This window comes from Eubalaena glacialis, chromosome 2 (genome assembly GCF_028564815.1).
Source record: "Eubalaena glacialis isolate mEubGla1 chromosome 2, mEubGla1.1.hap2.+ XY, whole genome shotgun sequence".
In the NCBI taxonomy this organism is placed as follows: domain Eukaryota; kingdom Metazoa; phylum Chordata; class Mammalia; order Artiodactyla; family Balaenidae; genus Eubalaena; species Eubalaena glacialis.
The window spans coordinates 70,575,842-70,590,415 of record NC_083717.1 but is presented as its reverse complement, the minus strand read 5'-3'; the positions used below and the strand labels follow the sequence as shown (position 1 = coordinate 70,590,415).

Sequence of the window (14,574 nt, the reverse complement as noted above, 5' to 3'; positions counted from 1 at the left end):
ATAGAGGAGAGAATTGATTCCAACATATGTGATTTTTAGCAAGTGACATCACATGTCCAGGCCTCAGGTTTCTCATCTGAAAAATGGGTTTCATAATTCCTGCCTACTTCACAACCCCGACCCTGTTAATGTGTCATAAGCTCTCATTAGATAATGGTAACAGCTATCTGTGCTCAGTTTGTAGGTGACTTTTTTCCCTTTATGTTAGTATGTTTTATCATTTTAAAATGAATTCAAATTTCAAATAAAACAAAATAGCTACTTATAGAATGAAAAGCAACCTCTAGCTAAAAGGAAGGGACCATTCTCTTTCCAAGCCTGAGCCTCAGCCTGCTGCCCGTACCCGCAAAAGGCTACTTGGACCCAGGGATTCAAGAACAGAGGAGAAATGACAGCTGCTCTGAATTTCCTGAGGGCCAAGGAGCCTCCACCCTGAGCCGTTCAGAGATCCACCCAGGGAAAAGGGACACTAGCCGAGGGTCACATGAGGCTGACAGACACGATGGGCCCTAGGAGATGGGTAGGGCAGAGGACTGGACTAGGGAGCCTGCAATAATTAAATCCATTAGTGCCATGGTTTTAAAGTGTGAGTGAATGGTGATAACAAAATGATTTCAAGTGGATCTAGACACAGGTTTTTATTCCAGTGGTTATATATTTATTTTTATGGCTACCTTCTATTTAAGGTCAGTGCTGCTGGTTTTCCATTTTACTGCAGTGAGATAATGTTCCTTTTTAGTATGTATTAAAGTTACAAAAGAGAGAGTCGATTTGAAGAAATGTATTAAATGTTGTATAAATGGTTGAGGGATGGCCAAAAATATGACAGGGGTTTGTGAATGCCTGCGATTTGGGAAACATTACTCTCATTGATTACTGGTTCCCGTGGAAGAAAAATTATCCCCTATCATTAGAAATTAGTATAAGTATCAGGGAATTGCCTCAGGGTCTAGTGTTTACCATCAGTTCCCAAAATATGCACATAGACCCTGACAGAGTGTGCTTATTAACTGCACATGTGCACAGCCTACACCAAGGCATATGGTCTCCTTCAAATCACTGGGTTGAGTTTATGAATAGCATATTTCTATGTGAACTCTATCTGGGTATGTGTAAAAATACATACCTTGGGCATAATCAAGTTGCTGTTTTAGATATTTCTTTATTCCCCCACACACACAATGTGCTGGGACATGTGAGCCTGGCTTATTTATAGATGAGGATCACTTTTCAGAGGACTTGGGGGCAAACACTCCCAGAGGCCAGGAACTGGCAGCTCCAGCCTCCTGGGAGAGGCCTGAACTAGATGTTGGGAGGTGAGGGAACTCCTCTGTTTGCTGAGAAACTTTGGGGAAGTAACTTCTCTGCTCTGAGCACAGCTGGACCACTCCAACTCTCAGCCAGCCTGCAACAGGAGTTTCTTCAGACCCTGTGGCTTCCCCACTCCAACCACCAAATCATCCACCCCAGGGCTCCGCTGTCAGATACTCTCAGCACTAGCTGTGTGACCTGGGGCAAGTGACTTCTGTCTCTGATCCTCAGTTCCCTCATTTAAGAATTCAGATAACAGTATCTGCCACAGCCATACAGATAGACCTGGAAGGGGGTTCCTTATGTGTTAAGTGAAAAAAAAGAAGTTGCAATATAATCCCATTTTTGTTTTCTAAAAAAAGGTGATTGAACAAAAAATCCAGTATGTACAATATGATCCAAAATTTTAAAGAGAATATTTACAAACATACAGGGGAAAAGTCCAGAGGATAGACATCAAAACTAACAGAGGCTTTCTATGGGTGATAAGAGGACGAGCCACTTTTGTTTCTTCTTTTTTGTTTATATGAATTTGAAAAATGCATCTAATAGCAATATAAACTAAAAGTAAATAGAGGAAAATATGAAAAATAAGGAACACTTACCTTGAAGGATCATGGGAAGGATTAAGTGAGAAAACACAGCTCTAATTAAGTGAAGCCTCTTGTGACTTTTAACACGGGGAGAGTTTTCTGCTCTCTCCCACCCTCTCTGGGGGCTGTCCCAGGAGTAGACTCTCACTTGGTTCTCACCCAACAACTCTGTCACAGCAGTGAGAGGCTCCACATTTAAAAGGCATAGAACTTGGGACTTCCTTGGTGGTCCAGTGATTAAGACTCTGTGCTCCCAATGCAGGGGGCACGGGTTCGATCCCTTAGGTCAGGGAACTAAGGTCCCACAAGCCATGCGGCGCGGCCAGAAAAAAAAAAAAAGAGGCATAGAACTTAAAATGTCAGTGCTAGGAAGGCTGGGTTAGCATTCCCAAGGTCTCCTCCCTGGAATGCTCATTCCTAGGATGTTAACAGGGTTCCTGCAAGAGGGGCTCTGGGCAAATGAGTCTAGGAAGCATTTGGTTAAACAAGTTAAACAGGTTTCTCAGTACAGGGCTTCTCAGGGCCTTGTCAACTCCAAGAGGGAGATTTATAGGCAGTTTCCTCATCTTATTTGACCGCGGAGTACTTTTTTTTCAAGAATCATCTTTAGGGACTAACGTTCTAAAAAAGAACACACTTTGGAAACCATGATCTAATCCAACCCACTGGACCAGTCGGGCTGACTGATCACCAAAGTCAACAGGATCACTTTTATCTTGACCTCTCACCCTTCTTCCTCACTTACAACTGTTGCAGAGATGTGGCCTGGGCCTTTTCTATCTAGAAGTTTCTCTTACACTTTCACCCCTACCTAGACATGGGCAAAAGTCAAAGGAGCTGGCACAACTCAATACACTGAAGACAGGTTAGTTTCAGGGCAGGGAGATCTGGAAACCAGTGTTTCTGAGCCTAAGGAATCCCACCTCTGCTGGGAGAGGAGAGGGTGAGCTGGTAACTACAGCTAGAGAGATGCAGGGAGAGGACGGCAGGGTGGCTGGGAAAGGCCTTTGGAGCCACATTTCCAGAGGTGTAAGACTCCATGTGGTGGCAGCCAAGTCATGAGTCCAATTCCAAGACCACAGATGCAAATGAGCCTCGTGCTTTCTGGACATGCTATGTGTACATCTGGGCCTTCCCAGGAGGCCGCAGTAGGGATCAGGTCCTGGGTCTAGCCTCTGCTTCTCTTCTGCCCTAGAAACCCTTCCCTAGGATTGCTCCATTGCCTTTATGCGGAGAGAGGAGGGTGAAACAGGAAGGACCTCTACAACCTGGTTATCAGATGCTGCACCCCACTGAACGGAACTGAGAGAAGAAGAGAAGTTATGCATCCAAGGTAGAAACTCCAGAGGAACCTGCAAAGGGAAACCCTCCCAGCAGCCTCTGGGCCCGGAACGAACAACAAACGTTCTGCCAATGACTCACCGCGTGGCCTTGGTTAAAGCACAGCTCTTCTCTGGCCCTTGGTCTCCTTCTCAATAAGGCAAGTGGTTGGACTACATATGCTCTGAAGGACTCGATAACTGCTCTCTACCCAAGCCCCATAGCTTGGTGGGTGGCTTTCCTCCCAAGGAGCAAAAACTTCTGACCCAACTTCTCTTTGGGACCAGAAATGGGCTGAGCGTCAGGTGGTGGTTGGCTCCTAAGTCAGTTTGGACAAACGGAGCCACCCTGACTCTAAGAAGCCCAGTTCCTGAGCACATCCCAGAGCCCTCCTTGGCTGCCCCCTGGGACCCACTCTCCTCTTGCCCACAGGACACTCACCGAGGCTCCTCAGGCACCGTCACCTGGTCCTTCTCCCAAGTAATGACAGGTGCTGGCAGCCCTTTGATGTGGCACTGAAACCGAGCGGTCCCGTTCTCCTCCACCGTCTGAGACTGCGGGTGCAGGGAGAAGCCTGCAAGTGCTGGGGATGAGGACAGTGAGAAAACGCAGGGACAGGAGAGGAACACAGGAAAGGAGGCCACAGCGAGCAGAGACGGGAAACATACACACACACGGACACAGAGAGACACAGGTTGACAGAAACACATGCAAAAAAAATTCAGACCGACGGAGACACAGTTGGAAAGAGGCAGTCGGAGAATAAGAAGTGGTGATGACTGGTCAGATGCTGCAGGCAGAATGAATTCCAAAGTCCCCCTGCCTTACATCACCATATGGTTGGACTACAGTAAGATGTGCATTTCTTCTGGCCCCCAAATTGTTTCATGGTGATCTGTGCCTCCCGAGAACCCCCCAAGAGTGAGTGAGCTGGACAACACAGCTCGGCTCTACACACTCCACCTGCTATGGGGGTGGGGAGCACCTCTGTGCCCCTGACCCGCTTACAAACCTCTCTGGCGGGCTTCCTGGAGGAGAGCACAAGTCTAGACTCTCAAACTCACAGGGAAGGAAAAGGAGGAGGAGCAAAAGAACAGGGAAGAAGTGAGACTATTGAACAGTGAGGCAGACAATACCAGGAAGGGACCCACTGAGCAGGACAGGAGGCAGGGAAAGGGGGCGTGGCTCAGAGACCAACCTTTGTGCAAGTATCTAACTGCAGACCCCACTTCCCACACCCCACGTCTTATGGGCCTCAGCTCAGTCCAAGATGTAGCACTTACTGGCAAGCTTGACCACCGCAGCCTGGCTGGCCACCACTCCAACGGGGCTGCGGGCCAGGCAGGAATAGCTGCCCTCAATGACCTCTGAAGCCCCAGGGTCAGTGCCGTCGGGAGCTGGCAGCTGGGACAGCCACAGGGAGCCATTGGGTAGCAGGCGAAGGTGGTTGTGCTCGGGCAGGACGCCTCCATCCTTGCTCCACGTGACGCTGGGGGGGTGTCCTGCAGTAGCCGCCCCCAGACCGCAGTCCAGCACCGTGGCTTGCTCCGGGCCCAGGATCACTTGCAGCGGCCCTGCTCCACAGCTCAGTGACACGGTCGTCTTCCGGGGCAACGGCTGCTCCCCTGCGTATAGGAGGGGGCACCAGGGTCATCAGTGTGTGTCCTCCTACATCCCACAGCCTCCAGAGCCCGAGTCACCCACCCCGGGTCGAGGAGGGCAAACCTCAGAGAAAGAGGTCTCACGGAGAGACCTGTGTCTGGATCCTGGCTCTGCCTCTGACTAACTGTGATCTTGGGCCAACGGCTGCACTTCGTTCCCATCCTTTCCCCGCTGCTCAACTTCCTCATCCACAAAATAACACAGTTCTTAGCAAAAAAGTAGAAGCAACACAAATGCCCGATCACCTGATGAATAGATAAATATATTACTCAGCCATCAAAAGAAATGAAGTACTGATACTTGCTACAACATGAATAAACCTTGAAAACTTTCCTCAGAGTGAAAGAAGTCAGTTACGAAATGCCACATATTGTATGATCTCATTTCTGTGAAATGTCCAGAATAGGCAAATCCATAGAGACAGAACATAGATTAATGGTTGCCAGGGACTGGGGAGAGGGAAGAATGAGGAGAGATGGCTAAGGGATCGAAGGTTTCTTTTTTAGGTGATGAAAATGTTCTAGAATTAGATAGTGGTGATGGTTGCACAACCTTGTGAATATACTTAAAACCACTGATTTGTACACTTTAAACAGTGAATTTTGTGGTATGTGAATTGCGTCTCAATTTAAAAAGACATAGTCATTCCTTCCTCAGAGGGCTGTTGTGAGCGGTCAATGAGATGCTGTGTGGTAAAGGAGTACAGCAAGCACAGTGGCTGGCCTGGCACAGAACTGGGGCTCAGTAATGTCATTCCCTCTCCTGGAATCCTACAGATCGTCTTGACCACTATTACCCAAACCACTTCTGCCGCAGTGACTGGAAGAGGTAAGCTCTCCTCCCTGCAGCTGATTCCCCCAAAGCCACGCAGCAAGCCAGTGCAGAACCCAGTCCCCTGACCTGCTCCAGATGCCCCAGAGGAGCCTGCAGCTCCAACACTGCCCTGGCCGCAAAGGGAAGAGCAGGAGAACAATGGAGGAAGGGAATGCCATCCCAGGGTCAAGGCAAAAACACACAAATGCCAATGTTTATCATTTTAACCAACATCTCAGCAAGGCCCAGTAACCGTTATTCATAGAGAAATAGCTGGTTCTCTTCCAGTTGTATCTTCCAAACGGTTGACCTGCTGCCTTCCTGTCCCATAAAAGCTCAATGGCCCAAGGTGCCCTCTTATCCTCTGGCCTGACACCTTGCTTAAAGGCACAGTGGTGCATCTGAGAGTGAGCCAGGGACAGAGGTGAGGACAATGGTCCATACTCATTACAAGGCAGGCCAGGGCTGACAGAGCCCTGTCAGGGGCATGCAGAAAGCACAATGGCTAAGGACTCCGGCGACCCTCAGTTCTAGACCCAGCTCTGTCACAGTCTAGCTGTGTGGCCTTGGGCCAGTCACTTCCACCTCTGGGCTCTAGTTTACTCAAATGTAGCGGGTGATGTCGAAGATTCTATGATGGTAGGATTATTCAGTGAACTGGACTCACCTACTCCTGAACAGATAGAGAACATCATCTAGACACACCCACAAAACTATAGACACAACCTGCCATCCCTAAACACGTGCTCCCCCCATCTCTGCCACACTCATCAACACCTGGACACACATATATGCCAACACTTAAATCCCTGAAGAGGATCAAGACTGAGGGGAGAAGAGAGGTCCTAACTGGCTGAGATAAGGAGGCCAGGGCAGAAGCCAGGCCTCTGACACCACAGTGGGAAGGACAGACAGACAGGGTCTGAACAGGCCTCTGCCTTTCTTAAAAGCTCCGCTGGCACCTCCAGCTACACAACTGGGCTCAGTACTACTAGTGGGGGCAGCGAGGAGAAGGCAGCCCTTGCCCTCACCCAGTTTCCAGTCTAACTGGGGAAGCCAAACTGGCATTTGCATCACTGAGGGCCATGTGCTGGGGTGGAAAGAGCATGTGACCTTGGGGCAGAAGATCAAGGTTCCAGTCTGGCTGCTCCACCTACCAGCTATGTGACGAGCCACTTTACCTCTCTGGGGCCCAGTTTCCACATCTGTAAAAATGAAGGCAATACTATGGAGCCTGTGAGGATTAAACAAGATGATGCAGGTCAGGTCTCCAGCCCAGAGCCTAACGGGCATCAATCAAAGAATGGGAGCTCATTCTTTAAAGGCACTTCGTAAACTGGAAAGGGATGTACGAATGCAAATTGCTATTCTTAACATCCAGTCCCTTCCCTATCTGAGGCCCTGGATTCTGATGCAAACACGGTGGGGGGAAGGCCAGCCCGGGCTCTCAGCCCAGTGGCTTCCAATTGCCCCATTCCAGCCGCTGAGCAGTCGGTTTGAGTTTCAGGGGAGAAAAGCCCCACATGACACGAATCCCTGAGCCCTCCGGCAGCCTCCCTACCCCCCAAAGCACGTCCGGGGCTTGGAAAATCCCCCGCTGCGCTGAACAAACAATGTGAACAGTTGGGGCCCGAGCAGCTGCTGGGTCTGTCAGCAGCCTGGGCTCCGGCGGGCAGGACGGCGGCCAGAGGGGCCGGGGCTTGCTGGGGAGCCCAGAGGAGGCTCCGATTCCCTTCCTGAATATTCATGGATCAGCAGATGTCTGGCTGCCCCACCTCGGAGGAGCCCAGCACCCAACAAGGCGAGGCGGAATGGGAAACCAACAGGGATGTAGATGTGGGGAGAACCCGGGATCCCTGGGGGGGTACAGGGCTGTGCCAGGAGCCCAAGCCGGCCCACGTTGATGGAAACGTATGCAGAGCCTGAGATTGCTCATTTTATAGATGGGGAAACCGAGGCCCAAAAGGGGAGGTTCTCACCTCTCTGGGAGACAGTCTGAGGAAACTGTTCTTCTTGGACATCCTGGGCGTGAACCCAGCATTGAGGAGACAGTTGCTCCCAAATAAGAGGGTTCTCTCTGCCCCAGCACCCAACCCAACTTCTGTGCCCAGGACGTGCATCCTTAGGGGCTCACCTCAGGTGCCACATCCCTCCGTGAAGCTGCCCCTGCCTTCCCCAGGGAAGGGTTTTCCTGGGTCTCACATCATGTAGCCACTTGGAGGTCCCTTACCCATTCTTCCTCTTGCCTTCTTGCCTAAGGCGGACCATGGGATGTGGCGGGACAAGCCTTGGCCTGGGGTCAGAGTTCTGGGTCCATCATGGGTTGTATGACATTGGGTCCGCTTTCCTCCTTTCAGCCTCGGTTTCCCCAGTCTTAAAATGAAGAGTTGCCACATTTCTCATTTTCACCAAAATTCTCCCAGCGGCAGAGGAGAACGTACTCAGGAGGCTTGCTGACTACCTGAAATGTTTTTATTTTTAAACCTCTGGCACATTTTGCATCCTATTCCATTACACAGCAGTGTTTGTTTTAATGTAAATGTGGTTCCTACACCACCAAATCTTTTTGGAAAAGTGATGCTCTGGGGAGTGGACCTTGTTTGTCCAGTGGTTTCGTGGCTGCCCCTTTCCTGCCACCCCCCAGTCTCCTGTCATGGAGGACCACCAAGCCCCTCCCAGGAGCACTTCTCAGTGCTCCCTCTAAGTACTGGGTGGACATAGTGGACACTTGCTGTTGGCCAGCTTTCTGCCTCGAGGGGAACTCCCTCTCCCACAACCCCTTCTCCTCAGTCTCCTCGGTGGGACCCTGCCAGAGACATGGAGCTTCTATGCTTAGGAGCCCCAGGGCCATCTCTCAATCTCCTTCTTCTGACATTATTTTACCCATTTACAGGATAAATTAGATTTTATGAGGCCAATTAGAACCCAGACAGAAAGGAGATTCGCTGCTGAGCCCCAGGGCCAGCTCAGTGCTGTTCCGTGGGACTAGTGCAGGCCTGGCATAAGCCAGGGTTCCATTCTTCAGTGAACTCTCAGGAGAGAGGCTGGGACTGGGGCATGGGGTGGGGGACAAAGCCGAGATGCCTCCTTCATTAAGCCAAGAACTTGCCACAAACATCAATGCCTTGTCATTTTTGAATTTCAGGGCCCACCAGATTTACAGCTTGTTTTCGGTCCACATGGGCAATTCTCCATGACGCCATCACCACTCTCCTCTCCCAGGAGACACAAGTCAGTTTCTTCCAGAAACCTCCTTCCCCGCCCCCCACCTTGGCCACCTCCCTTACCACACACTAAGCCCCTCCCACAACAGCTGGAAGGAGAGCTTGGGACGGTTGCCTGGGACACAGGGAAGGCAGCGTTCCCTTCATCTGTGATCCTCAGGAGACAGGCTCAGCCTCAGCAGACTTGAGAGCAAAGCCACTCAGCTTGACCTGCCTACCTCCTGTTCCCTGTCACCCTGGGTCCCCGCCAGACTAAACCACTTCCCGTTCTCTGAAAGCACACTGCTGTTCCATGCGTTGCCTATGCTGCTCCCTCTTCCTTCAGTAGCTGTGCCATCCTGGGTTCTGATTTAGACGCCTCTCCTTTTTTTCTGCCCCATAGGACCCTGGGCACCTGGGTCATTGCAACTAGCACTCTAGATTTTTGACTTGTCTTTCTGCCAGTGAGGCAACAAGCCCAAGATTATTGTCCTAGTCAGCATTCTAATTCCCTAGGACCTAAAACACTGTCTGGCACATAGTAGGCGCTCAATAAACAGTTCTTGAACAGATGAGTGGACATGCGGAGACACACTCAAAAAGATAAGACACAGAGCCCCTCGTGCTTTTCCAAGCCTCAGCTTCCTTATCTGGAAAAATTATAGGAACTCCCTTCAGGGCTCGGGATAATGTGGATAATATACGTGGAAACTGCCTAGCATACTATGTGGCACCTATGAGACACGTAACAAAATGCTTAAAATGCACCAAGACAGGGAATTCCCTGGTGGTCTGGTGGTTAGGACTCCGCGTTTTCACTGTCGTGGGCCCAAGTTCCATCCCTGGTCAGGGAACTAAGGACTAAGATCCTGCAAGCCGCCTGGCGCGGCCAAAAAATAAATTAAAAAAAAAAGCACCGAGACACAACAGCAAACTCACATTGAAAGAAACTCTTGTACTTGAACATTACCAGGACTGGGGAGCTCACTACCTCACCTCTTCTGCTATATGGATAGTCTGATTAAAAATACCTTCCTTAGACGCAAGAGGGAGGAGATATGGGGATATATGTATATGTATAGCTGATTCACTTTGTTATAAAGCAGAAACTAACACACCATTGTAAAGCAATTATACTCCAATAAGATGTTTAAAAAAAAAGATACCTTCCTTGTGTGCCCAACCTTGTCTCTCTTATGCTCCATTCATTTGCCAGAGCTCCAAACTATGTGACAAGGTAATGAGCCCCTTATCGAACCATCTGGAAGTCTTGGCTCTGCACCAGCTTCCATGCTCAGGTCTGCACCTGAGAGAGAATTTACTGAGCCTCTGCTTCCCGGACCACAGTGACCCCACAGCCCCTTAAATACAGAGGAATGCCTCAGCCTCAGCAGTGAGGCACTAGTAGCTGGCAGCCCAGCCAGCCCCAAGGACAAGGATTCCATTTCTCTGCATGTCAGGCCCAGGTCATCCTCTCTCTGGTTTTCTTCTCTCCCCCCCAGGTGCTGTCACCCGCCTCTGACCAGGCTGGGGCTGGGATCCTCCCCCGTCAGAGCCACTCTTCCTCTTCCTTCCCCTCAACCCGGGAAGCTGGGAACCCCCAGGCCTGCTTGGCAATGACATCTGTTCTGCATCTGGAATTCTGTGTCAAGTCTGGTTTCTGTACCTCAGAAACAGCGGAGGCAGAACAGGATGCAGTGGGTGGGGATGGGTGGAGCAGAGTGGATTCCAGAGCCCAGAACCAAACACACCACCTGAGGGGGGCCAAGCCCAAAGTTGTTGATAACTTCTCATGTGAGGGGGAGAGGGTGAAGAGAGACTGAACTTGGGTTCATGTGTACCAAATCCCGGGAAAGTATGGCTGCTCCAAGAGCCAGGAGACTGGTTCAAGTCCCAGTTCAGTCCCCATCCATGTAACTCTGGGAAGTCACTCAGTTTTCTCATCTGTAAAAGGGGTTCATGCTAAAGTTATTTCTAAGTTCCCCTCAGCACTGACATTCAATGACGCTAATTGTGGGATTACTCAACTTGAAACAACGTACCTTTAGGAGAAAAGAAAGGAAATGCTGATTTACACATAATGTATGATTACTTGGGCCATGAAAATACGTACAGGATCAATGAAGGTTTAGATAACTTCTGGATTATTTAGATTCACTATTAAGAGAAACTATTGGGATGGCCAAAAAATTTGTTCAGGTTTTCTGTAACATTTTTCTTATAGAAAAACCTGAATGAACTTTTTGGCCAACACAATATATTTGACCTGGTTCCTAACCTCCAAGATGAGGTCAGAGAGGGCCCCAACACCCCAACTAACTGAAGTTGGTCTCTGAGCTTCTGGGCTGAGAAAGGGATGGAGGGGGGAGTTTCCCTGGTGAGGAGAAAGCAGCTCTCTTGTTCTTAGAGCCCTCCTGCTACTGACATCTGGCATCACCACGCCCCAAATTCTGACTGGGTGGAAGGGAGAGACCCACTTCTTGCATGTGGTGAAAACAGAGCACTCGGCATCCCACCACCACCCCCAGACACGAGTCCCATTCGCATACATCTCCCCAGTTCCCAAGCTCTGACCCAAGAGTAGTGTTCGGGGGAGACGGGCAGTCACTATCTTGACTCCAACACCAGCCCTTCATTTTGCCATGTCGAGGCTGCTGAAGTGTCTATTATTTTTTACTTCTCTCTCCTTCACTCTCTACAAACTCAATCTATCCTCACATCCTGCCGATTCTACTTCCTAAATATCTCTAGAATCCACTGTGGCCATCCCAATTGCCACTACTCTAGTTGCCAGCAACACCCTCTCTTCTGGGTTACTACCACAGCCTCCCAAGAAGCTTCAGCTTCCTGCCTCCATTCTGTCCAATCATTCTCCACATCAGCTGGAGTGAGCTGATGCAAAGCTGATCTTAAAACCCTCCAAGGGCTCATGCAGACTCTCAGGCCAGAAACCTTGGTGGGGCTTACAAGCCCCTTCATGAGTTGGGTCCAGCCTCCATCTTCAGCCTTCTCTTTTGACACTCTGTGGCCCCCGTCCTATTCCTCTCTAACCTGCCCCACCCTCCTGCCTTGTGCTCTAAACTCCAGCCAGATTTAGCTTCATTCAGTGGTCTAAACTAAGTCACCCCTGAGCGTTTGCACATGCTGATCTCTCTGAAAAACTCTCCCCATCATCACTCTCCTGCAGGGCCAACTGACCCTCTGCACTGAGCTCTATTATTTACCGCTTCCTGGAGGAAGCCTCTCCTGACCTTTGTAGACTACCTGTCAGTCTCCTCCTTATTTACTATATTTCAGGCACCAGTCACGTGCTAGCCGAAAAGGGTACTCAGTAAATATTTGTTGAATGAATGAATAAATGGCCTCCGTCCAGATCGGGGAGGCTAGTCAGAACTCTATAGGAGTGTCCCCAGGCCTGACGAGCTTTGCACACTCAAAGGATTTAGGACTGAGGGCGAGCAGAGTTGTTGCTTCAGCCACGCACACTGCTGCCAAGGGAGCCCCAGCTCGGGCCCTGCCCCTGCCTTGTGCACTCGGGAGCCCCAGAGAGGAAACTGAGCCCCTCGCAGGGAGGCCCTACCGTTACTCCATAATGCCCGAGCGAGTGCAGTTCCCAGCCCTGATTCCGCTTTGCTAGATGACCCCGAGCCCGGTCCGGAGCTCTCAGAAGAGCATTAGAGGGTGGGCCCAACTATTCGTTAATCCCCTGGCCTCCAGGACAGACGCCTCTCTGGCACTTCCCCTCCCCCTCCACCTGACAACCCCAGGCCCCCCACTTCTCTAGACTAACCGCCGGGACCCCGCCCCCAGGCGGCCTCCTGCCGGGTCTGCAGTCAGGTCTGAAAAGGGGCGTGTCTTTGTAGGCAGAGAAGGGGTCCGAGTAGTTCCCGAGACTTTCCCACCCGCTGTTTGGGCTTCCTGGAGATGGGCCGGGGCGGGCCAGGCGGAGGCTCCTTCCCCCCTACGCCGTCCCTGCCTCCCTCCCACGTGGCCTGGCTGAGTCTCTCTGGAAAGCCACAGCAGCTGGAGAGAAATCCCCCTCCCCACCCCCACCGTCAAGTCCCTCCCCGACTGGCTCCGGACACATCCTCAGCTCCCCCCTCGGCTGGGAAGGCGAGAACTAGGCGAACAAAGCGGCCAGCCCATCCCCCTCCCCAGCCCTACCAACCACCTTCCCCTTGGGCCGCCCCGAAACGCACACAGGACCGAAAGGGAGAGGGCTAGGGGTGGAAGAAGGCTCCCTAGGCAGAGACGCTTGGGACTCCGTCACCCCATCCCCAGCCCTCTCTCCAGCGAGGACAACCCTGACTCTTACCCACCCTCACCTCGCACTGAGGTGGGGGGTTGGAGGAGGCCTTGCTGACCCCGTCCACGCTTCTCAGATCTGCCCCTGGGGGTGGGGCAGGAGTGACACGCGTCCCATCCTGAGAGCGGGTGTCGTACACGTCCACGAAAGCAACTGGTTTCCTGCGCCCTCCCCCAGCCCACTCCCGGCCTCGGGTTCGGAGGGGGCAACACTCCCGCGCTCCCCACCCCCTCCGCCCAGCCCCACCCAGCTTCAGGGACCACACCCACCGGACAAAGTTGAGTATTTTATCACCACTATTCCCAGTCAATCCGCAATCTCATGATTCTGTCCCCCACCAAGGGCATGGACACTCTCCGAAAGCCAAGGCCAAATATTAGCTCAGCCCCATAAACACAATTACACACGCTCTCGACACACAAATGGAGGTGCAGACACACCCCCCCACACCCCCCCTCTTTACACTCCCAACCCGGAGACACGCGCGGTAAAGGCAGAGCCCGCCCCGCACAAACCACCGGCACCTCAGCCACGGCCCGCGATGCCACGCCGCGACCGGCCACGCGCTGCGGGCACGTACGCCCCGCAGAAGCCCCCTCCCCACTCTTTGCACGCGGTCACGCGCGCCCGCGCGCACACACACACAGTCACACACTCACTCCGGACTCCGCAGACCAAGGACACACACCCCCTGTGGACAAGTACGCGCCGCAAACGTCCCCGGCCGCGGCTCGCTGACCCCAAAGCGCAGGCATCGCGGGCACAGGGACGCGCAGCCCGCGCCCCACGGCCCCCGCGCTCGCTCGGGACTCGGGACGCGCCGACCCCACAGCCGGCGCAGCCCCGTGTGCCGACGCATAGTCACCCCGCAGCCGCTCCCGCCACTGCCTCGGCGCCCGCTCTTACCGCGCGCGGCCAGCAGGCAGAAGGTCAGCGCGATGAGCCCGCCGCCGCGGCCAGCGTCCCCCCGCGCCATGGGGCCGGGCCCGGGCTGCCGCCGCCGCCGCCGCCTCCTCCCAGCGCCTCGGCCGCCGCTGCCGGGGGAGGGCGCGCCGGGCTTCAGTGGCCCGGGGAGGCGCGGCGCCGCGGGCGGGGGCGCGGCCTCGGGGGCCCCGGCCCGAGCGGGGGCCGGCGCGGGGGCCCGGGCTGCTGCCGGCTCGCCCGCCCCTCCATCGCCATCTTGGGCGAGCAGCCCGGACGGGGGCGCCCAGCGAGCGCGGCCGGTCGGGCCCCGCAGGGGACCCTGGCCCGCGCGCTGTGACCTGCGCCGCGCAGGGGCTCAGCTCTGCTGGGGTCTGCGCCCCTCTGCCTCGCCCTCTCCGGGTCGCCGTGGCCCCTCCATTTGGGCAGCTTGTTTCTGGGTCTG

General features: G+C 53.0%; 1 protein-coding gene across 1 annotated transcript in view; it reads right to left on the bottom strand.

Annotated features, from left to right (window-relative positions):
* IGDCC4 (immunoglobulin superfamily DCC subclass member 4) overlaps window positions 1–14,191 on the bottom strand; it is a 36,120-nt gene extending 21,929 nt beyond the window's left edge. Inside the window, exons 1-3 of the mRNA XM_061182012.1 lie at window positions 14,115–14,191; window positions 4,508–4,849; window positions 3,666–3,807 (exon numbers count right to left, since the gene is read on the bottom strand). Coding sequence (XP_061037995.1) covers window positions 3,666–3,807; window positions 4,508–4,849; window positions 14,115–14,184 — 554 coding nt within the window. The 5' untranslated portion in view covers window positions 14,185–14,191. The remainder of the gene's footprint in view (window positions 1–3,665; window positions 3,808–4,507; window positions 4,850–14,114) is intronic.
* Window positions 14,192–14,574: the final 383 nt, after the last annotated feature.